The 23,144-nt window shown below is 29.8% G+C and overlaps 1 protein-coding gene across 1 annotated transcript; it reads left to right on the top strand.

Annotated features, from left to right (window-relative positions):
* The first annotated feature begins 5,883 nt into the window (after positions 1–5,883).
* Positions 5,884–18,852, top strand: LOC123302160 (peptidylglycine alpha-hydroxylating monooxygenase). The gene is made up of 8 exons (XM_044884985.1): positions 5,884–6,138; positions 6,467–6,524; positions 6,600–6,687; positions 8,067–8,136; positions 9,187–9,319; positions 15,068–15,116; positions 15,527–15,865; positions 17,131–18,852. Exons 1-8 carry the CDS (start codon positions 6,007–6,009, stop codon positions 17,300–17,302), a joined length of 1,041 nt encoding a protein of 346 aa, XP_044740920.1. The 5' UTR covers positions 5,884–6,006; the 3' UTR covers positions 17,303–18,852.
* The last annotated feature ends 4,292 nt before the right edge of the window (positions 18,853–23,144 follow it).

The raw sequence follows: 23,144 nt of genomic DNA, 5'->3' as shown, positions 1-23,144 counted from the left end.
TCATTGAGGCTCAAAATTACTTAAGTGCGGAATTTGCGGGAAGAATAAGAATAAGTAAACCAACAAAACGATGTTATCTCAGTTACAGATGTTAATGCATATAAAATTCACTCGCTGTCTCAGCTATACAGGTAACTATGACGATAAAATCGAAAGAACGAATCACAGATATAGAGGGTTTCTTCGTCCCACTAACAGAGGTAATTCAGTGCCAAAGTGTTGGGACCTCCGCATGAAATCCAGTTATGGTGGTTTCTCACTTATCATAGTCCCACTTAACCAAGTTCCACTGTATATAATATTTTGCCACAATTTAAATCACCGATGTCCACTCTGCGGTGATACGCTAGGCCAGTGCCTAGTGTTATTATAAATTAATCACTGCAATGTCGCTTTAACAAGTTTTGACTGCAGTTTGTATTTGTGCTGTGCTTTGGTTTCAGGTACCATGGTTTCATATGGTACAAAACACATAGAACACAGAGCTATGTATTGTATGAATAACACATAACCTGCATTATTTCATTCAAAGAAATTGTAAACCCCTCCTAACAATTTCTACACCCCATGACGTATTTTACTCACTAAATGTATACCCACAGTCGTTTCTAATTTAGTGATGGGTTTGTTTCGATTACTCTTTGTGAATAATATTGCATTATTCACTGGATGAAAGAAAGTGTAAAAGGACCCCGGAAACAATACATTGATTTTAGTTTCGGTTAAAAGTTTTTTTAAACTATGGACTAAGGTAATTTCAATCATGCTGATCAAAAGTTCTTATGAACTCTATCCTCCAAAACCCTTCCTGTCCGAGCTACGTGCCTTCCTACATGTAAGACTCGGAAGGGAAGAGTTTTTGAGGGTTGAATCCAAAAGAACTTTTGATCAGCATGATCAAAATTATCTTAACTCATGCATTTTGCTAAAATATAACCCCTTCAGGCCTAGGTAATTAATAATAATTTTTTAATTTTGTTAAATATTTCTATTGTGGGTCCTAAAGGGGATATATTTTAGCAAAATGCATAACACAGCCCACAGAAATGCTCATCTTAATTTGAATAATCTTAATCCATAGTCTTCAAAAAGGGTTCCCTTCAGTTTAAAACCCCATCCTTGCAAGGTTATTGGTCAGACTTCTTTTTAACGTGCATTTCTACTTCTTTACTAAAAATTTTCACCGTAGTTAGTATCCTAATAAGTTTTCATTCGTTTTTTAGCATTTTAATATACCTCCTTTACGCTAAACAGAGGCTAAAGACTAGAAATTGTATACTAAAGAAATTTGGAAACAGATAACTCTAATCAGTGCCACATTTACAACTGTTGTGGCCTGTGAACGGATTTTTGGTTACCGTCCACTTAAATCGAGGGGGGCTAGTTTTTATCCGCCTCTACGCCACGTTTGACATAGATGGTTTTTTTCTGAGGCTGAATAAATGTATAAATTGGACACTGCCCCTTATATGAAATAAAAATTTATTGAGTAAATATTGACTTTTATCAAATCAATATTTAGTGTTTTAATACTTTCAATCTAACTAAATACTATTAAGATGCTAAAGAAATATGTCTTTGACGCTACAAGACGTCCATACACAAGGGTATAAATATAAGAAATTTTCTTTTGATGGAAATATGGAAAGATAAATCAAAAGCCAACTGAAATTGTAAAGAAAAAATTTGGTGTTAATTTGCAAAATTGTTCTTGTTTTAACTTTAAAAAATTGTTAAAATAAGAGAAATAAAAAGTTTTTTATTGCTTTTATACCATGTAAATATGAAATATATCAAGGTATACTAAGTTTAGTTCCAAACTTGTAACGCTTAAAAATATTGATGCTACGAACAAAATTTTAGTATAGGTGTTCATAAAATCCAATTCTGGTTGTCCACCTGGATGTCTGTCTGTCTGTCTATCTGTCTTTGGATACGATAACTCAAAAACGAAAAGAGATATTAAGGTGAAATTTATTTATAGCGTGCTCAAGATGTAAAAAGTGAGGTCGAGTTCGTAAATGAGCAACATAAGTCAATCGGGTTTTGGGACCGTAGGACCCATCTTGTAAACCGTTAGAGATAGAACAAAAGTAAATGTAAAAATGTTCCTTATCAAAAAATAAACAACTTTTGTTTGAAACATTTTTTCGTAAACATCACTGTTTATCCATGAGGGCGCAAAAAAACAAACGATTGCGTAATCAACACTGTCTATACATGTTATTTCCGTGAGGTTGCAAATTAGACGCAAATTATATAGCATGTATTATATGGGAATATATAGCAGTTGTGTATGTGTGACATGTATGTATGTGTAATGTGATAGTAATCAACACTGTCTACACATGGTATTTCAACAATTAACTCAGTCAATTATTTGTTTTCACTTTTTTTTTTGTTAAACTACATCCAATTTTTTTTAAGCTTGAATATAGAGGCAAAGAGTTTATTATTTCGTAATATTTGTATATAAGTAATAGAAATTTATTTATTTTAAGCATAATTTTATTATTTTTAGAAAAAATATTTTTTGGGTGAAATTATTTTAAGTAAAATATTTTTAAGGATGTTCCAGCATGGTATTTGCAGTTTCTATGTTAAAGCAATGGTACAATTTTTTTTTCGACAGAATTTAACGAAAAATTAAATTTAAGAATTTAATAATGCTTACTATTAATTCCCAAAGTTTTAAAAATTTTGACCGTTTAAAATGGGAAATAATTATGCCAACGTCCCAATTTCGATCAATTTACGTCAAAATTAATATCTCGAAAGTGAAAATTAATTTCTAAATTTTTTTTTTAGAATTGTATTGTATAAACATTTTTTTCTACTTTTTCTTCAATATATAATAATATCATAAAAAATAGTTGGAGAGACCGGACATTTTACATGCTTTAAATGGGACATGACCCTCAAAATCGCGAACTTTGTCTTTAAATATCTCGCGATCTAAACGGTCAAAAATTATGAAATTTTAGGAATTCATAAATAAAGCTATTATAAACCCGAGAAAAAAATTCGGCCAAATCTGTCGAAAAGTGATTTCATGCTGGTACTACCTTAAATAAAAATTATATTTTATAGTTTTATTTTTTAAATTAACTATTAAATTAAATGTAGTTTTTTTTGTTTCGCAGATTCTTCGCTGTGTTTCGCTGAGCTATTACTTTACATTTTAAGCTTATAATGTCTAGGTTTGACGAAAAATATACCTACTCACGACCTAAAAATGTACCGCTTAGGAAAAAACACGCTAGACAAATAATTTGAACGAAAAAATATCATAAATCTACAGAATAAGTTTATTAGGCAAACATGTTAGTTTTTATAGATGTTCTCCTAATAGTCTAGACATACAATACTCAAAAGATTATTAGGCAAATATGTTAGTTTTTACATATGCTCTCCTAATAAATTCACAAAACAACGTGTAACGATAAAAAGGATGTATTACGTACGAACTGCTATTTTGAGTCTAAATTTCAAATAAATTTATTTAAAAACTGTTATATCAGTTGCCAAGGTATTCAAGAATAATGTCAACAAATTTTATAAAACCATAGTATTTATTTTGTTATATTTATTATAAACAAATTTTGTATAAATTAATCTCTTGAGAATGCACGAAAGTTCGAAAAATTTTGAGATAACATAATAAATCTTGTAGTCATACGCAATAATAAAAGTATTTTTTAATTATTTAATTTATTGTAATATAGTATATACTACCAAAAACCTTATATAAATTCAATTGAAAATTAGATTTTTAATTTTATTAATCACTCCTTTAGGAACTGTTAATAGGATATTAGGGCTAGGATACCAAAAAAAAAGTAATAATGATCACTTCCACACAAAGCAAAAAGGGTGGTATATCAAACCGTGCCTAAAGCGGCATCAAGCCTAAATCCGCCAATGATCATTGTGAATTCTATAATGAACGTGTGTACCACTTGACCTTACAATTTCAATTTTTCTGAATTGAGAATCGTTATTAAACATCACTAAACTCGAATTACGTATGTCTAGAAATATATAGATATACCACGTTATTATAAAGGATAAATACGCCACGATAAACAAGGAAAACTATATCGACAATAGATATACTAACGTGAAAATGAAAATTTTTTAGCAGTAAAATTATGACGTCATCCCAATTAAAAGTTTTACAAGTTTGTTGTTTTTTTTTTTTTTTTTTGTTATTCATTTATTAATATTTTTTTAAATGCTAATTAAACAACTTTTAACAACTGATAATTTTTTTAAAACAACTGATATTATTAAAATTATTTAAAAAACTGATAATTAATCAGTTCTGTTCGTAACAGTAGGAGAGTAACAAATGTGGTCTAGTTTGGGTCATATTTTCCTAAAGGTGGAAAATTTCTTTATTTCTAGAATTCGAAAGAACATTTTGATGGTTTCCAAATAAAGATCCAAATCAAAGGTCCCCGCACAAATTTTATGAGAAATGGATATATTTTATAATTCGAAGAATTTTTTCTTCAAAATAAGTTTATAAGAAGGCATTTGGAATTATAGCAAATTTTGAAGATTTATTTCTAGAAGAACTTATCGAAATTTGACGAAAAATAACAATAAATTTCTCAATATAAAGCTTATTTTTAGAGATAACGAAGCTTAGAATAACTCACGCAAGAGAGTTTTAGACGTCTCCGGGCGAAGGTAGGAATTATCTGGGTTTAAAAGAAAAATCTAATTTTAAGAGGGTAAGAAAATCACTGAATTACATATTTAAAGTTGAGGAAACTGGCTTGAAATAATGTAGAAGATGACAGCCCTGTAAAAACGTCCTTACAAATCTACATAACAGGTCAGTTATTCTTTGATCTTCGATATCTTGATATTAAGGACGTTCCTGCAAAAATGAGTGTATGCAAATATTTGAGACTTACATTTCAAATTTTTAGAGTGGGTTCTGTTTAGGGTGGGACTCGGGAAAATTTTTCGATATACGATAGTTTTTGAAATGGTCATGCCAAAAGATTTAGAGAAAATCACTTATAGAATAAATAACACACAAATAACATTAATTTCATCACTTTGAATGTATTTTGTGGAAAAATGAGTGCCGCTTGTTATAATTTTCTTTATAAGAAAATATTTGTCATGGTTTTAGCTAATTAATATTAATTTTCTAAATCAAATTTAAGAAAATTAGCCTTGTTACATAATAAAGCATACTTTTAAAAACACACAATATAGGATTTACATTTTAAAAACGCAAACTTTAACAGCTCAAATCTATAAATTTTACACCGATAGGGATGTTAAAAAATTTATTTGCTTCCATTTAAAGATAATCCTAAGAAAACGTAATATTTCGAAACCGTCTTTAAATGGAAAATCAACCGTTTTAACCTAAATCAGGAAATAATGTTAAAAAGGATGGATAACACTACAAGGGGTATTCATATTTTTCCTGCAATATTCAAGGTTTTAGAATGAACATCAGAAACGACCGTTCCTTTGATGTTTTTTAACAAAGCCTCTTAATTATTCATATGTTTTTGTATTAAAACATACACAACCGCAATTGCTATAACACTAATGTAATACAATTGCCTATAATAAAGAGCTAAACCATATTTCTACAATGAAACCAACGAAACATATTTTATACCAAGAAAATGTCTATTTCTAGTATAAAAACCAATTATTTCCATGGAAAAATTAATATATATGGTCTGAAAGATTTTCATACACATATATATACAATCATTTAAAACCCACGTTTTAAAATTATTTCACTCTTTGATTATTGTAGGGAACGCATGCGTACTGATCTATCCAATATTACGAGAGATTTGTAAGCACTGTGCGTAGAGAGTGCTACTTGTATTTCACGAAAAAAATAATACAGCAGCCACCAACAAATTGACAGATAAAAACCAGACTTCAAAGTGACAGTGAATTGAATAAATAAATAAAACTAAAACAAATTAATTTTTCTATACAATAAACACAAACAAAAATATGTTCATCAAATTTAATTTATATTTTCTTTTAAAATATTTAATAGTACTTATATTTTTAATATTTACAAACGTATATTCGCACGATGTCGAAAAATATGCTTTTCTTATGCCTAACGTTATACCATATCGGGTAAGTTTTCCCTAACATATTTATTTCGATCAAATTCAGTCAAGTTTTCATCTTAGAAAATTATGATATCAATATAATGATTCATAAAAAAGCCCGGTTTTTTTAAAAAAAGTTTCGATATCAAAACGAGGACGTAAACAAATTAAATCAAATTTTAACAAAAATTTTAGATTGTTTTTTTATTTATTTTAAATTTAACTATTTCTAAAAAATATATTGTTGAATTAACAGAGCATGACAATTTGTTGTTTCTACCCGAATTATTTTCAATAGAAAAAAATTCGATGTTTTCATTACCATATGGTTTTTTGTTTGTTTAAATTTTCAGCCGGAACTATACCTGTGCACACCGATCAGGGTCGATACATTCAACAGCTATTATATAGGTAAATTTGTGGGAAATATTTAAATTTGTTTTTAAATTATTATTTTCTAATTTCGAATGTTTTTTACGTTTCAAGTGGGCTTTGAACCGAATTCAACAATGGAAACTGCCCACCATATGTTACTTTATGGCTGTGAAAATCCCGGTAGTGAAAAACCTGTATGGTAAGTGAATTTTTTCTTGCCAATAGGGTTGGCCCAAATTTTGGCCAGAATGTTTCTTATAAATTTTTTTAGATATATTGAAGAAGAGGGAAATATGATTGATTTTTCGCAGATATCTTGGAAAATATGTGTTTTTTCTCTCAAAGTTTGTAACGATGAGAAATATTGACCCTAGAAACAAAATTTTGGTAACAGTTCATCAAATTATTTGATTATTTTGTTATAAATTCCCTGTCCGTTGATAAGATTATTTAAAATCCAAAACATAGCGTGGTGAAAATTCTCACCTATAGGTTTTCCCATACAAGTTTATCTTTTAATTGTACAAAATTTATCAGTGAAAAAATCTATTTGGCTAAAAATTTTTAAAATTAATACTTCAAACACGTCGCCGACTTAGTCGTACTGAAAAGGAGCTGGTCAGGACAGTTTTCCCATCCCAGGGACTGGGCGTGGGTTTGAAAAATTTGGTTGACCAAGTATGTTTTTATGTATGTACAGAATTTATGACAAACAATTGAATGAGTTAATTGTTAAAATTCCCTGTATAGAAACTCTTGAATGCCAGTGCTTGCATTTTTTTTTATAAATTAGAAGAGTTTAAAAAACACAGTTATTGCGGCCTTTTATTTGATTTTCGAAATTATTTTCTAAAATTTTTGTTAGTTTTTCGAAAATGTTTCACAACTGGTCTTGTAGTTGTTAAAGCTACCTGCAAATTTTCAACTTCCTATCTTTTATAGTTTTGAAGAAAATGGACACGAAAGTTTTGTTCTAATTTGTGCCCTCAAGGGTAAACAGTGTTAACAAAAAAATTTTTTCATACAAAGGTTGTTTATTAATTTATGAAGAACATTTTTTATGTTTAAACTTTTGTTCTATCTCTAACGGTTTATAATATGGATCCCACAAACCCAAGACCCAATTGACCTATGTTGTTCATTTACGAACTCAAACTCATTAATTACGCCCTGAGCAAGCTGTAAAAATTTCAGGTTGATATCTTTTTTCGTTTTTGAGCTATCGTGTCGGCGGGCGGGCAGATGAACAACCGGAAATGAGCTAGTTACGTGATTTTATGAATATCTATACCAAAATTTTTGTTCGTATCATCAATAATTCTAAGCGTTTCAAACTTGACTAAAATTAGTATACCTTGATATGTATTTGATATATATACAGAGTATAAAAATTTCTGATTTGCTTCCCTCTATGCCAAAAATTTATGTTTGCCTCCCCCCCTTGGGCCAAAAGCTGGGTACGCACATGTTATCCGGTGACCAGATATCTATACATAATGAAGTGTTAAAAATTGTATGTACTCGACTTGAAAGCTTTTATTACTTAGAATAATTTTTAATAATGTTTATTTTGTATAGGAATTGTGGGGAAATGGCGAAAAATAGTGAAATGGAAGAAACTTATACGCCATGTAAAAAATCAACACAGGTTTGTATTAAAAAATATTTTGATTAAACCTGGCCCGCGTGCAAGAAAGGGCTTTTGGAGGTCAAAACCCCTCCCTTTGGGAATCTGATCACATAAATTTTGAACTAACAATATAGTCCTGTAAATGCATCCATTTATGAGACCCACTTTCAATGACAAATCAGATATCCATGCATATTTTCAGTACATTTCTTTTTTTGAGCTCGGTACAGTCTTTTAGTCGAATACTTCAAACAGAAAACCTGGATCTTGGCAAGGCTATCAAACTAGCTGAGGCTTCGAAACATATTTTGATTAAAAGAAGAAGAAACGTTGGAGAAGAGTTCAGGAAAATTTTCAAAACCTTGACCGATGAATGCGACATAGAAGTGCGGAAGCCAAGGTTCGCGTCATAACAGACGCTCGAATATACAGACTGATTCAGTTGAAAATTATAGATCGAATTTTGATTATAGATCGTCTATTTCTCAATAAAATGAAAAGTTTTGATAAAAATTCTTGCTCGACTTTCTGAACTAGAATATTCAATTTTGCACGATGATTTCCGTGACATCTGAGTCGACAAAGTTCAACTTTGGCGAAAACGCATTGCCGGATGGGGTGCCAACAATTCACTCGATATTTGCAATAAAGATCCATTTCCGAATGTCAACTAAATGCTTCGCGTTCTGGCAATTTTGCCTGTGACAACAGCAAGGATTGAACGCTCCTTTTCAACCTTGTGTCGTCTCAAAGCATACCTTAGATCGACCATGTTTGAAGATGGGCTAAACGGTTTAGTTCTCGCTTAATATACATCGTGGTGTAGAGGTCGATGCTCGCAGAATTTGGAAAAGTCGCAGAATTAACTTATTGAAAAACATTGAATTAACATCACGTTTTGACCTAGTTAAATATTCTCTTACTCGAAAAAATAATTTCTTGTTTTTATTGACTTTGTGACCTAACATGAACAAAAGTTGGAACCCTTCCCTTGGATAATTTCTACGCACAGGCCTGGATTAAAAAATTCCATAACTTGAAATAATTTAGTTTTTTTTTTATTTGCAGATAATGTATGCCTGGGCAAGAGACGCTCCAATGTTAAAATTGCCGGAAGGCGTTGGTTTCAAAGTCGGCGCCAAATCAAAAATTAAATATTTAGTTTTGCAAGTACATTATGCAAATATCAATCAATTTCAAGGTGAGTTATTGATTTATTATCAGAGTCAGAGTCAGAGAGGCAGATTAAGAAATTGTGCGTCCGTAGACAGTTTCGAAAATTAGTGCCCTCGTAATAAAAATCTATATTAATAAAGACCTTCTTTTTAGTCCTTTAGTTTTAAGTTATTTATTTCTTAGAATCTGTAAAATCGCGTTGGTTGTTCAGAGCAGTTCTCCGGCTCAAGTTATTGTAGTTAAATAAGAATGTAGGTGGATAAATTCATCAAAAAGCACTTTTCTAAATCATCAGAATACATCGTTACATACTTGCTCTATTTTAAACTTCTTCAGTGTTCAAATCGATAGAATTGCTCAAAAAACGAAAATATATACTGTCACTCTGAATGTTCCCCGATCAGATTATGAAGAAGTCATTTCTTCAACAGATTCATCCACTGCAAACTTTCTCTTCTGTTTCCTCTTCATATTCTTTGACTATTGAGTGTTTCAAGACTTGCTGTTCATTTTTATTAAAATTTTCCCTTTCTGCAGAAATTATATAAATAACTGTGTCATACATTTGGATAACTGTTCAAATAACAGAGATCCGTAAGGTATAAATTTGTTAAAAGCTCGGAATCCAGGGATAGTCAATCAATCTTTATAAAAACTGTTCAACTGCATTGTTTAAAGCTTACTTAAGGAAGTTAAAAACAAAAATTTGTGCGATTGTCCAGGGGGTGGGGGCCACGCCTTCTTAGGGGTGGAAAAGTTTATTTTAAAAATGACAACGGGAATCGATAGAAGGAGTTATTGTCGATTGAAATTCGGAGTATTTAACGTCAAAAAACTGAAAAATTTGACGTTTTTTGACGAAAATACATGGTACACTTTTTAGAGTACTATAAAAAACCATGAAAATTGAAAAAGTTTCAAGTCATTTGCATGAAAATTGACGGAGTTATAATGAAAACAATGTTTTTCGTACCTTTTTTTTTTATGTTATATTCAGCACAAAAACTGATGAATTTACCACGGGAACTAAAATTAATGCTTGCCGCTTTTCAATTTACTTTATTTAGGTACGGGTAACATGCTCAAAAATTTCTAGCAGTTTCGGATTTATATTTTTTTAAATATTGCAAATTAAATCCAAAAAAATTTTTCTAAAAATACAAAAAAGTCTTTATCGTTAAATAACTCGAAAAAAATAAATAAATTTACAGACAAAAGTGTAGGAAGTTAAATATTTTGCTAAAAAAAAGATAAATTTTTTCCTTCAATAATTTTTTCTGTAACTTTATTATTTATCGAGTTATTTAACGAAAAAGGCATTTTTTTGAAATTTTGAAAATTTTTTTGCATTTAAATTGATTAATATCCGTAACTGCTAAAACTTTTTGAGCATGTTACCAGTACCTAAATAAAGTAAATTGGAATGCGGCAAGCATTAATTTTAGTTCTCGTGGTAAGTTCATCAGTTTTTGTACTAAATAAAACATAAAAAGGAAGGTCCGATAAACTTTGTTTTCATTATAACTCCGAAAATTTTTATGCAAATAAGCACGCTTTAAAAATTTCAGCTTGATATCTCTTTTCGTTTTTGAGCTATCGTGCTTACGGACAGACAGACGGGCAGGCAACCGGAAACGAACTAATAAGGTGATTTGATAATAACCCCTATAAACAAATTTTGTTGGTGGCATCAATATTTTTAAGCGTTACAAACTTGTGACTAAACTTAGTATACCTTGATATATTTCATATATTCGTGGTATAATAATTACTGTTTTATCAAAGTAGTCAGCTAAAATTATTGAATTTTTTTAAATAAATAACTGTAATCACAAGCAGTACGAAACTAAGGATCATTTTTCACTTACTTGAAGTAAGTACTAAAAAACATGAGTCTGTAGCCAAGTTTTTTTATTTTTAAAGTAATATTGTAATTAATTCATAATTAAACAAAATCGTTTTGTTATTAACATTTAATAATTTATAATTTTTCCTTTGGATTACTATAAGGTGGATTTCTGGCAAATTGTTTTCTACTACCGCGATTATCACTTCTTTCCAAAACCATTTCCTCCGCCAAAAGAGCCACTTCGTTGTCCTATAATTCCACAGCCGGAGTTAGCACCACGATTTCTATCTTTCACAATATCAATCACTTCATCTGGTATGCTTACAAATTTGATTGTACTCCCTCTAATATAACATTCCGGCATTTTCCAAAACTTGCCGCCATCCTTGCAAAATAAAATCTTTCGTAAATATTTGAAAGTAATCTTATAAACATTTAACTTACTTTGGAGGTACAGATAACATTTCGTAAATTAATATTGATCCAATTATCACAATTAACTAAAATTCCGTTATATGTTTCTCCATTTTTTAATTCCACCAGCTAAAAACCGTAAGGATTAATTTGAGAAAACATTAACATATAAAGAATAATACTCTTACTATTGGATGGTTTTGTGCTGTTTTTAACATGGATAATGGCGCGGACTAAAAATAAATATACAATTAGTTAATAAAATTAAAATGGTAATTAGTAAATTTAAGATATTACCATGTTCAAATCGTATTTATATTTAACCTATATTTGTAATTTGTATAACTTCAGTTGTCATACACTTTGAGGAAAATTTATTAACTGGGATTAGCAATAGAGTGAGAACCACCTCTCAAAGAAAATTTTGAAATGAGATGGATAATAAATGCGAGAGCGTGATTATTAATGCACATGTCTTAATATACAATATAATATCCTGGCGCGTATTTAAAACATAATAATTGCCATTTAAGGATGTATGAGCATGGTAGTGGGGGCACAAATTTTAAAATAGATATTTTCAATTTTGATGATAAATTTATATTATTACTTGACGATATAAGACGAAAAGTAAGAATAAAATTTTTCGATATCTAGCTTAATTTTCAAAATATCGAAAATTGAAAATTTTGTTTAATTATTTAGCTTTCGATATTTCGAAAACCAAGACACATATCGAAAAATTTTATTCTTATTTTTCGTCTACATTCATGAAGTTGTAACAAAATTCATCATCAAAGTTGAAAATAAGATAAAAATAATTTCAACCCTTAATCTACCCTGCTCTTACATCCCTTATATGGACGGTGACACTTAGTTTTTTTCTTTTCTAATTCATTGCTAATATGTTTACTTTCTATTAAAAAGTTTCTTTTAAATTTGTTTTCATTCATTCCAAATGAAAATTATCAAAAACTTCCAAAATATGTCGTTTTTTGAGATTCCTCCATAAGAGCCAATGTATTTTATATCGATTTTTAATGACTTTTTTCTTAAAAATTTGCACGGTTACTTAAGCTGAAATTTTAACCACATATTCTTTGAGTAAAAGACTACCTACAAACAAATTTTGTGCCTTTAAATCAAACATTGTTGTCATGCTCATACATCCTTAATAAATATTATTTAATAGTTAAACCTGTGATACATTTCTTCTTTAAAATATTCCTTACAAATGTAACCATTTCTTAGAACTTTAACACAGAATTAAGGTAATATGTTTAAAATATAAAAATAAACTTAGAACAGTCAGTTAGCCTTTTACCATATTCAAGATATTCGCTCCGTGCGTGAGTTTCGTTTCCATGGTAACGATACACTACTTTAATTATAGAATTGTATGGATGCATTTATAATTGTATGGATTGCATTTAAGACATACATTGAAAATTTAATATTATTGTCTCACAAATTTAAATAAATAATTATGATAATTTACATTTGAAAAATAATATTTGTGCAATTTGATTTCTTATTTTCACAATTTTTAATGCATTAAGTTTAATTAATTCGTGTTTTACAATAATTTTAATTTGACATTTCTATAACATTAACATGTAAAGAATTGCAAATTAGTAATAACAGCCCCCTTTAACGCCAAAATTTTTCACTGGAAGCGCTGGCATCGATTTTATTGTCCCTACCATGACTACGCACACAACGAATAAAGACATTTTATATTAGATTATAAAATTGTTATTAATTAGCTGGATAATAATAATTGTATAATCTAGCTAAATATTTTTAATTGTGGGTCCTGAAGGGAATATATTTTCACAAAATGCATAATACAGCCCACAGACATGCTCATCTTAATTTTAATAATCTAAATAATGTTTTATTTAAGTTTGAGGATGTCTAATCGACTTTTTTAATGAAATATTGAAAATTAAAAATCGTAGTTTTTACATTAACTCAATGGGATCCTGTGTGTTATCAATACATAGTATAAAACAAAGTCGCTTTCTCTGTCCCTATGTCCCTATGTCCCTTTGTATGCTTAAATCTTTGAAACTACGCAACGGATTTTGATGCGGTTTTTTTTAATAGATAGAGTGATTCAAGAGGAAGGTTTTTATGTATAATACATCCATATTATAGTAGAGTAAGTGGTTGAAATAGGGGTTGAAAAGGATATGCTTCAAAAACTAAAAAAGTTGTGCATCGATTAAGCTCAAATATTGACACGATATACAACCAGCTTCAAAGATCTATTGTTTTTATCTACTTTTAACCTTCGGAGGGTAGAAAAGTGTAGCGAGAAAGTGGGACGGAATTATCGAATATTTACAAATATACCTAAGTGGGGTATCAAATAAAAGAGCATGACGTGTACATTACAAAACTGTTATCCCACGCAAGGAAATGTGGAGGGAAGGGTGCAAGTGGGGATGTTGCCCAGCAAAGCGGGTAGCTCACAGCTAGTTCTTTATACAAAACCAAAATTTTCATATTTAAAAAAACAAACTTTGTTCACATAATAATGCACCAAAAAAAGGTTAAAGTTTAAAGAATTTATTCAACAAAATCGACCAAAAAAAGTATATTCAGGAGTTTTTGAGGTCGCTGATCAAGAGTCTGAAATCAGAATTCAGATATCCGGCTTCTGGAGCAATGATCCCCCCCCCGCTGGTCCCAAACAGCAGCATTCTATAAATATTTTTAAAAAATGGATCAAAAAAAGTATACTCGAGGATTTTTGTTGTCACTGATCACGTTTCCGAAGCTAGACGGGGGATATACTCTCCCCCCTCTTGGATGTTCATGTGTTAGACATAGCAAATTCACGATTTTCAAACCGTTAGAGATAGAGCAAAAGTTTAAAGGTAAAAAATGTTCCTTGTAAAAAAATAAACACTTTTGTTTGAAATATTTTTTCTTTAACATCACTGTTTACCCGTGAAGGCGCAAATGAGTGTGGCTATCTAAGAGAGACTATCTTTACTTACATGACGTATAAAACAAACGATTTCGTAATCAATACTGTCTATACATGGTATTTCAAAAATTAACTCAGTTTGTTTTCACATGTTTTAAATGTAATTCCTGCTATATATATTTTATTGACAAAAACATACAAATTAAGAAGCCGGATGGGTAGTCGGCGCTTCTTGCCGACTAATCGCCGACTACGAAAGTGGCCGACTATACTCTTTCAGTTAAACAAAATGCGTCATACAACTATTTTGAACACTGTAAACTTTATTTTGAGCCTTATTAACTGAATTTGGACCTTATAAACTCATATATCGATTACTGTGGCCAATTGTTATAGAAATTATTTAGAAATAGCGATCAAGGAGCACATACTTTCACTTTAATATAAAAATATACATATCGTTTATAACGACAAAATTGCTGGTTCCTACTATGTCGTTATAATCGGTTTTGATTGTATTATTATTTCGATTTTTGTTGAATGAAAAATTAATCGTTAAATTTTATTTACAGATGGCAACAGTGATAACTCTGGAATATTCTTACATTATACAAAACGGCCGTAAGTATCTTTTAAAATTACTTAGAATTTAAGTTTAATTCTTCATGAAAAGAGCCAAATTTTTTTTTTGGAAAAGAAACCCGCACAAAATACATTGTTTTTTGATTTCGGTTATAATTTTTTTAATACTATTTGAAAAACCTGTTTTAATTCCAGAAATGGAATTTGCATCGAATTAAACGTAAAAATAAAACTAGCTAGTTTTTTTACTATTTTATTTCTGAATTTTATATGCGGGAATTGTCACCCGAAACTTGCAATTACTGAAATGTAGCTCATACAGATATAGAGGCCTTGTTAAGAACTAAAAATCTTACACCAAATGTTCAGCCAATTTAGCTGAAAACCATTCTTCATAAAAATTCGACAGTCTCCTTTCCTATTAATAAATTCTGATTTTTGTTCCCTAGATTGGACAAATTAGCTGGTGTCATTTTGTTGGGTACTGGAGGTAAAATCAAACCATTAGCAACTACACATATGGAAGCCGTATGCACCTTAACAGAAAATAAAACTATCCATCCATTCGCGTACCGAACTCATACGCACAGTTTAGGACGTGTGGTTGCTGGCTATCGTGTCCGGGAAGATGAAAATGGTATCGATCAATGGACTTTGTTAGGAAAACGAGATCCATTAACACCACAAATGTTTTATCCCGTAGTGGATACGGATCCAATACGTAAGGGTGATAAATTGGCTTCACGATGTACAATGGTTAGTGCAAGGACTACGATCACTCATATTGGGTAAGTTTTCCAAATTCTGTTTATATAAAGGCGAAACTACACAAAATAAAAGGAATTTACCAGGTTTTTCGCTTCTTTGACTAACGGATTTATGATCTGTTTCAAAATGCTCTTTTACAAGTGATGCAGGATCACTGGCCATGATTTTACTTTGATAAACAAAAAATTTTTTGCCAAAAAATTTCATAATTCCAACTGTATTTTTTCATAAACACATACTTAGAAATCTAAATCAATGGTAAATCCAAGTCCAGGGGACAGCCGTCCTCTGACTTACCCTACCCTCGTTACCTGCATGGATAAACCTTTTTTCGTACATCTGATCTAAGGAACCCCGCAAGATTAGATTAGACAATTTTTCCAAGAATAGGATCCAATATAGGTTTCGCCTAGGCAATTCAATACAGTAAAAATTTGCCAAAAATAACAAAATAAGCAAAAAAATTATTTCGTGCACGAAATTTTGGTTATACCTCCCATTCATAACGCAGTTTAAGAATCCAATGAGTCCCTAACGATTGCAGAGGTGGAAAAAAATTTTTTGAGTGAGCGAAAGTCTTGTTGTCACAAAACAAAATCTGAAGGGCTAAAAGAGCTCCGCAGGATAAGATAGGAAAATGTTTTTCTATGAAACTTTTTCAAACCATCCCCAAAATGTTCTTCGGATCGTTCTGATAAAAGGTTCTTACGGCCATAAAAATTTTTAACGGGTGGTTTTTGAGCTACGGGTGTTCAAAGCTACACATACACATAGTTACATAGCCCGTAGTTCGAAAACTATTCGTTAAAAAAATTTGTGGCCGTGAGAGCTTTTGGTGAGAATGATCCGAAGAACATTTTAGGATGGGTTAGAAAAATCCGCTTCTCATTTTTCAAATGTTTATATTTCGAAAACGGTGATGCTTGATAAAAAATGTCAAGAATCAATAAATATTGGGAATTGTTTATAATTTAAAATATAATAATTTCTTTGAATGTAAAGTAAAGAGAATGAGGTGTCCGGAAGTAGGGTAATTCTGTCCCACTCTATGGGGGTAAATCGAAAAAGCACAAGTTCGCATGTATATGACTTTGTTAAGTACATTCAGGCAAATATTTTCCGCCAGTTCCCATATAAATCTACTGACGAGGAGTCAATTCCTCAGTTAGACTATTTTTTCAGTTTTATTTCCTCGATTAATAGGTAAACTCATTCTGAAGTTACACGATTACCAATGATTATCGATTAAGATTGTAAAGATTAATGAATAAAATTTTTTTCGTAGTGCAACGCAAGAGGACGAAATGTGCAATTTTTATTTAATGTATTGGGTCGATAGTGGCTCAACATTAGACATGAAATACTGTTTTAACAACCAAGGTCCACCATTCTACTGGTACAATTTAGATGATCGTCTAAACCGGATACCGGACAAGGATGCATCGTCATTAGATTGAAAAATAATTCCACAATTTAAAATCTATGTTTCAAAAATTAAATCGCATAAAAAATTTGATTTTTCAAACATACAATGAAAATTTGTGGAAGAACTTAACAACACTACTTACGAAGAGTGGCCCTAAAAAACAAATTAATTTATAACAAAACGACAACAATATAAGCCTTTTTTTGTAAATCAAAAAAATATTTTAAACTATTGTAAATAATTAACTCAGTCTATATCTTAAAAAATGAAAATATTTTGTTGTGTAGGGCATAAAGGTGCACTCGTTACGAAAATTTATTAGGCTAAATTTTTCTTTGTCTCTTCTAAAAAGATCATCAAAATAAAATACATACAAAATATTGAAAAATAACCTCCTTTGCCACCGAGGGTGCCAAAAAATGACTCTCATAACCAATAAACTAAGAAAACTAAAATATTTGATATTCCACGCATTAAAAAAATTTTTGTATCCCGAATTAATGCAAATTTTTTCATTTTATTGTAATACTTTCGGGATACAAAAACGTCTTTATTGCGTCAATATTTCCAAAAATATTTCCAACGGATGGCATAAGTTTGTCGTTCAGTTTGTTAATGATCTCTCTAAAAACACCAAATAAAAAAATCTAGTCGAGCAAAATTTTCGTAATGAGTGCGCTAATATGCCCTATACTAAGTCAATTGTATATTTTAAAAGAAATATTATAGATTTACATTTTAAGTGAATGTAAAAAAAACGTTTTTATTTTTTAATGTCCATACAATTACTTTGATTTTGTGACCTTATTATGACAGAAATAATCTATTTTTGATAGAATACACGATTATTGATGTTTCTATTTACGACGTGACGTAACAATACACTAATGGCGTCCAATGTGCGGCCTTTCATTCAATCAATAGGCTTTTCCACTTTAATAACACAATATACCAATAATCGTAAAGTATTGGATAGAGGAAAATTTTTTTTACGGAAAAGTTTGAATTAAGAATGTGGCTATAAAACATTTGGATCAAAAATGGCGGCAATTAGAAAATGACATTAATTGTAAAATGATGTTTTTATTAATGCACACAGTTTTTCGTTTTTATTTTCATTAGCAGATGGCGGGCATGACCCCTTAATATGATAAATAATTTAAATGTATTTCTGTTTTTTAGGAAATTCTTGATTTGTGAATGTCAAAATAAGTTGAAATATCTTTAAAAATCAAAAAAACTGCATTTAAATTATTTATTTTATTAATTCAGTCATGTCTGCCATCTAGTAGTGAAAATAGAAACGAATATATGTATACATAATAAGAACATGTCATTTTTCAGTATTTCGCGCGCAATTTTGAATAAAAATATGACTTTATCAGTGTTTTAACCAAGAAATTTTCAATTTATGTTTTTACCAGTCTGGCATATGTTGTTTCAATATATTTTCAGCGTTCAATCGAGACCCCCTGATATGTTTGCCAATGTTGCGCAACTGTATATTGTTACGTCACTGATAAAATTTTGTGTATACACCTATATATATTTTTTATGTTGTTTATTGTGAACTTTTAACTTAGAAACCAAGAAAAAAAAAATAGTTAGAAAAAAGAAAATCAAAATGTTTGTATATGTCAAATTTCATTGCTGATATAATCACTTGTTAATTACTTACAATAGCTTGAAACTACATTTATCCTTATTTCCATGGTGATTTTCCTATAAATTATTCACTAATTTCTGTATAAATATCGCTTTTCTCTATTCAAAGCTTTCCAAAAGATGCCAATTGAAATCTATTGTTCATATTACAACTTTAGGCTGTCATTTACCTCCGTTTTAGGCCTTGCTTTTTTGTAATTATAATACATTCCTGATTGTATTTTTCGTCAAAATAACATTATTGACAGTGTTTCATTTGAAAATGATGAAAATAGATTGGGAATGTATGTACTCGTGACGATTTTTGGCATTATTGAGTTGAATATTTTTTTGGAACGCTTTGAAAATATCTTTCAAAATTTCATCTGTACGCTCTCATAATTTCACCATGGATTTATAAAATTTTCTCCGATTTTCAAGTCAAACAAATGTACAAAATTGGAGTTACAATTCTTCCAAAACTATTCGCTTCCATGACTGTGTTGCATTTTTCTAAATATGAAGGATAGATTCTGCAAGAAAAAACCTTAGGACATAGCAAAAATTGGTGGATTTTCGTAGTCAATGACGCCGCTGAAATAGAAGATTATAACATTAGAATATTATTAGTATTTATTTACACTTTTTTGGCTGCAGCGACGCCATTGACATTTACCTTCATTAGTGATTCTTATATAGTTTTACTAGTGGGCGAAAAATTACTGCGAATACACTTTTACTTAAACTGATGATAAAAATGATGACATAAAAATTTGTCCGCCAAGTTATGCTAAGTCCTAGTTGAAAAACAATTTTACTTACTTATTAACGCACAATATACCCATTTCGTAGAGTATTGGATAGAGGAAAATTTTTTTACGGAAAAGTTTGAATTAAGAATGTTACCATAAAACATTTGGATCTAAAATGGCGGCATAAGTTCCTCTATTCAATACTTAAATAATGACATTAAATATAAAATGATGTTTTCATTAATGCACACACTTTTTCGTTTTTATTTTCATTACTAGATGGCGGACATGACCCGTTAATATGGTAACTAATTTAAGTGTATGTCTGTTTTTTAGGAAATTCTTGATTTGAAAATGTCAAAATAAGTTGAAAAATCTTTAAAAATCAAAAAAACTTATCCGCAGATGGCAGACATGACTTACTTTTAGGTCAAGTCTGCCATCTACTAGTGAAAATAGAAACGAATATATGTATACATAATAAGAATATGTCATTTTCCAATATACGACGCGCAATTTTAAATAAAAATATGACATTTGTATCTATTCTTCATAATCGCAAAACTATGTTAAGGTCACTAAATTCAAACACGATTGTATTTAGAGGTACTTATCGTAAAAATTAAATAAATAAAATAACTAGTCAGTATTATAACTTCCAAAATTATAAACAAAAAAAGTATCTTTAAAAAAAAAGAAAAAAAAAAACATTTTTGGGGAACAATTTACAAAAAAAAAAAAAAAATTATAATTCACGTATATTCAAAAATTTTATTATTTAAGATCAAAATAATATTATTGTCTCCAAATAATGACTAGTTTTTATTATAAACATTCCAGTATTTAAAAGAAAAATTTTAATTTTATTTTTGAATCTCGAGCTTATTATAAATATTATAAATCATTTGGGAAAATTCGCACAAATCATTCGATTTTAATTTTTTTGCGGGAATTCTTAATAATGGTCAATTTCTTCATTTAATCACAGAAAAAACATTCCGTAACTAGAAATAAGTCAGTCAAGATTAGTTTCATACATTTTTGCAAATATTATTATCGAGTTTCTTAAATCGTACCGCTAAAAAATGAAGAAATCGCTCATAAAACAGATTAAATAATTATATTTTTGATATTTATTTTAAAACTTTAATATCCCAGAATTTTTTAACTAAAAAAATTCGAAAAATACGTAAAAAGAATAAAATCAAATAAAAAAACTGAACAAATTACAACAAAAACAATAATTTGTGTAAATTTATCCAAATAATCAATTTTTGTTTAAAAAAACATTCCATTTTTTTAAAAAAACTATTTTTTTATTAATTTTTTTAAAATTAAAAAACAAAAATAAGAACCAACGTGCCAAAATCAAATCAAAGTTCAATTAAAACAATCATTTTTTAACACGTAACACGTTGTATCTTATTTATATATAATTTTCATGAAAAATTTTTGAAAAATGATTCGTTAAACTGGCGATTTCAATTTGATAAATTAGCGTTTGGGTTAGCCATTTTTTAACGTCTTCTTGGAGCTAAAATCTGACGACATCAAATCTCTTCCCCTGTAGCACCTCATAGCTACAATCAGTTAAAGAAGTATTGGCTTCTTGTGATAATTTTTTTTTTCATGGACGACAATCACTACAATGGACTTTATGGCGTAAGGTTGTCCTCCTTCTCGAAACCTAACATAACCTAACAACCAAGAACCTTAATTACTCGAATTTTTCCGTGTTTGATTGCATTCAAAATAAAAATTTTTTTTCTTTTGAGAATTAGTGGAAAATTTCTTGAAAACTTCGAAACACTACCTCAGTGAATTTGATTTTTCAAAATTCGCCAAACGCATTTCGGAAAGTTTTTCTATATTCAATATTAATACTGTGCCATAGACATTTTTTCCTCAAATATTGAATTTTCTGAAATTTTTTGAAAATTTTTTTGAAAAAAATATATAAAAGTGGTTGCCCTTCACCTTTGTCATCAAAAAAATCGCTCAGAAAAATCTAATAAAATTATTTGGATCAAAAATAAGATATTATTAGGTTAGCTTACAATGACCATCCTGGGCTGGAACACACTTAGGCCATGGGATCCACTGTGATAAAAAAATGAGGGTTGGCTAATCTCTGATCACTACTAAATGAACATTCTGGAACTGTTTAAAAACAGTAGAAAGGCTTTAACGTCAACGGGCAATTCAGAGACATCGTCAAAGAAAAGCTGACTCAAGTTAGCCCATCTCCTCATAGCAAGAGCTGGACAGTGACAGAGAAGATGAGACATTGTTTCTTTCTCTTGTAACAGAACGCTTACGATCCTTTGAAGAGTTATAAGATCTCCAGAACCCTTGCGATTGTACTCAGCCTATAACTATCTTGTATTATCAGCTTGCAGTTAGCAAAAGGAACTCCCGGATGTCCACTGATGCTTGTATCCGGCAGCCTAGCGCCATTTCTAGCAAGCTCACCGGTTTCACAATTTCCTTAAATATCCGTTTCAACTTTTTTCCCCCCATCAAAATGAAATCACATGATTCGCACAGGCATCATTTTTCATAAATTTTACCAGTCTCAAATTATCGAATCTATTTTAAATTTCTGAAACAAAGAGACTTTAAATAAAAAAAAGAAAGAAAATCAAAACTGTATACATATCGCTTTTATTCTGTATTAGATGAAAAACTTAAACCTTTTAAAAAGTACTTATATATTTAAACTAAAAGAAAATTATATATATATATATATTATAAAGAGTATCTCAGCGCGGAATTTAAAATTTAAATTAAAATACTCAGTTCCTGGTAGGACAAGAGAGGAGTAAGCAATACTTCTGCAACAATTTTTCAACCTCGAACAAATTAATTGCAAGCCTTTTCAGTCAAACCAGCAATTTTGGTAAAAGGTCCTTAATAACATGCTCATCAAATGTGCAAATTGGATCATGGTTTTTAAAGAAACAATTTTTGATATATTTGATGTCAGTTGATGATTATCCGATGAAACTCTTCAATGGGGAGTACAAGAAAAGGTACAAATATCTCAAAAACTGTTTATTTAAGAACTTTGAATCCGTTTGGGCACTTTTATAATAAATGAAAAAATCACAAGTTTTTTTATATTTATATTTTCAACGCACTGGTCTTTTTGGAGGTCCATTCGATTAATGTAAGTTGATCCTTGATAAAGACCTGTATGTTGCTATTACGCGAATATTGTGGCATGGCAAATAAAAAAATCCACTGCCACACAAATTAAAATCAATTGATTATCGAGCGTTAGTCTTCATCTCTCGTTAGCCTCAACAAGAACGGAGTTATTTTAGTTTAAAGTTTAAATTCTGCGCTGAGAACTTAATTGCAAGAATCTATTTACAAAAGAAAAAAATGTTTACAGAGATCTTACACATATTTAACTTATTCGTCTACAAATTTTTTAATGTTTTTATAAATAATTTATTTAAGAAACAAACAAAA

This window comes from Chrysoperla carnea, chromosome X, assembly GCF_905475395.1.
Source record: "Chrysoperla carnea chromosome X, inChrCarn1.1, whole genome shotgun sequence".
Lineage (NCBI taxonomy): Eukaryota > Metazoa > Arthropoda > Insecta > Neuroptera > Chrysopidae > Chrysoperla > Chrysoperla carnea.
The sequence above is the reverse complement of the archived record's forward strand: the minus strand, read 5'-3'. Positions and strand labels throughout refer to the sequence as shown.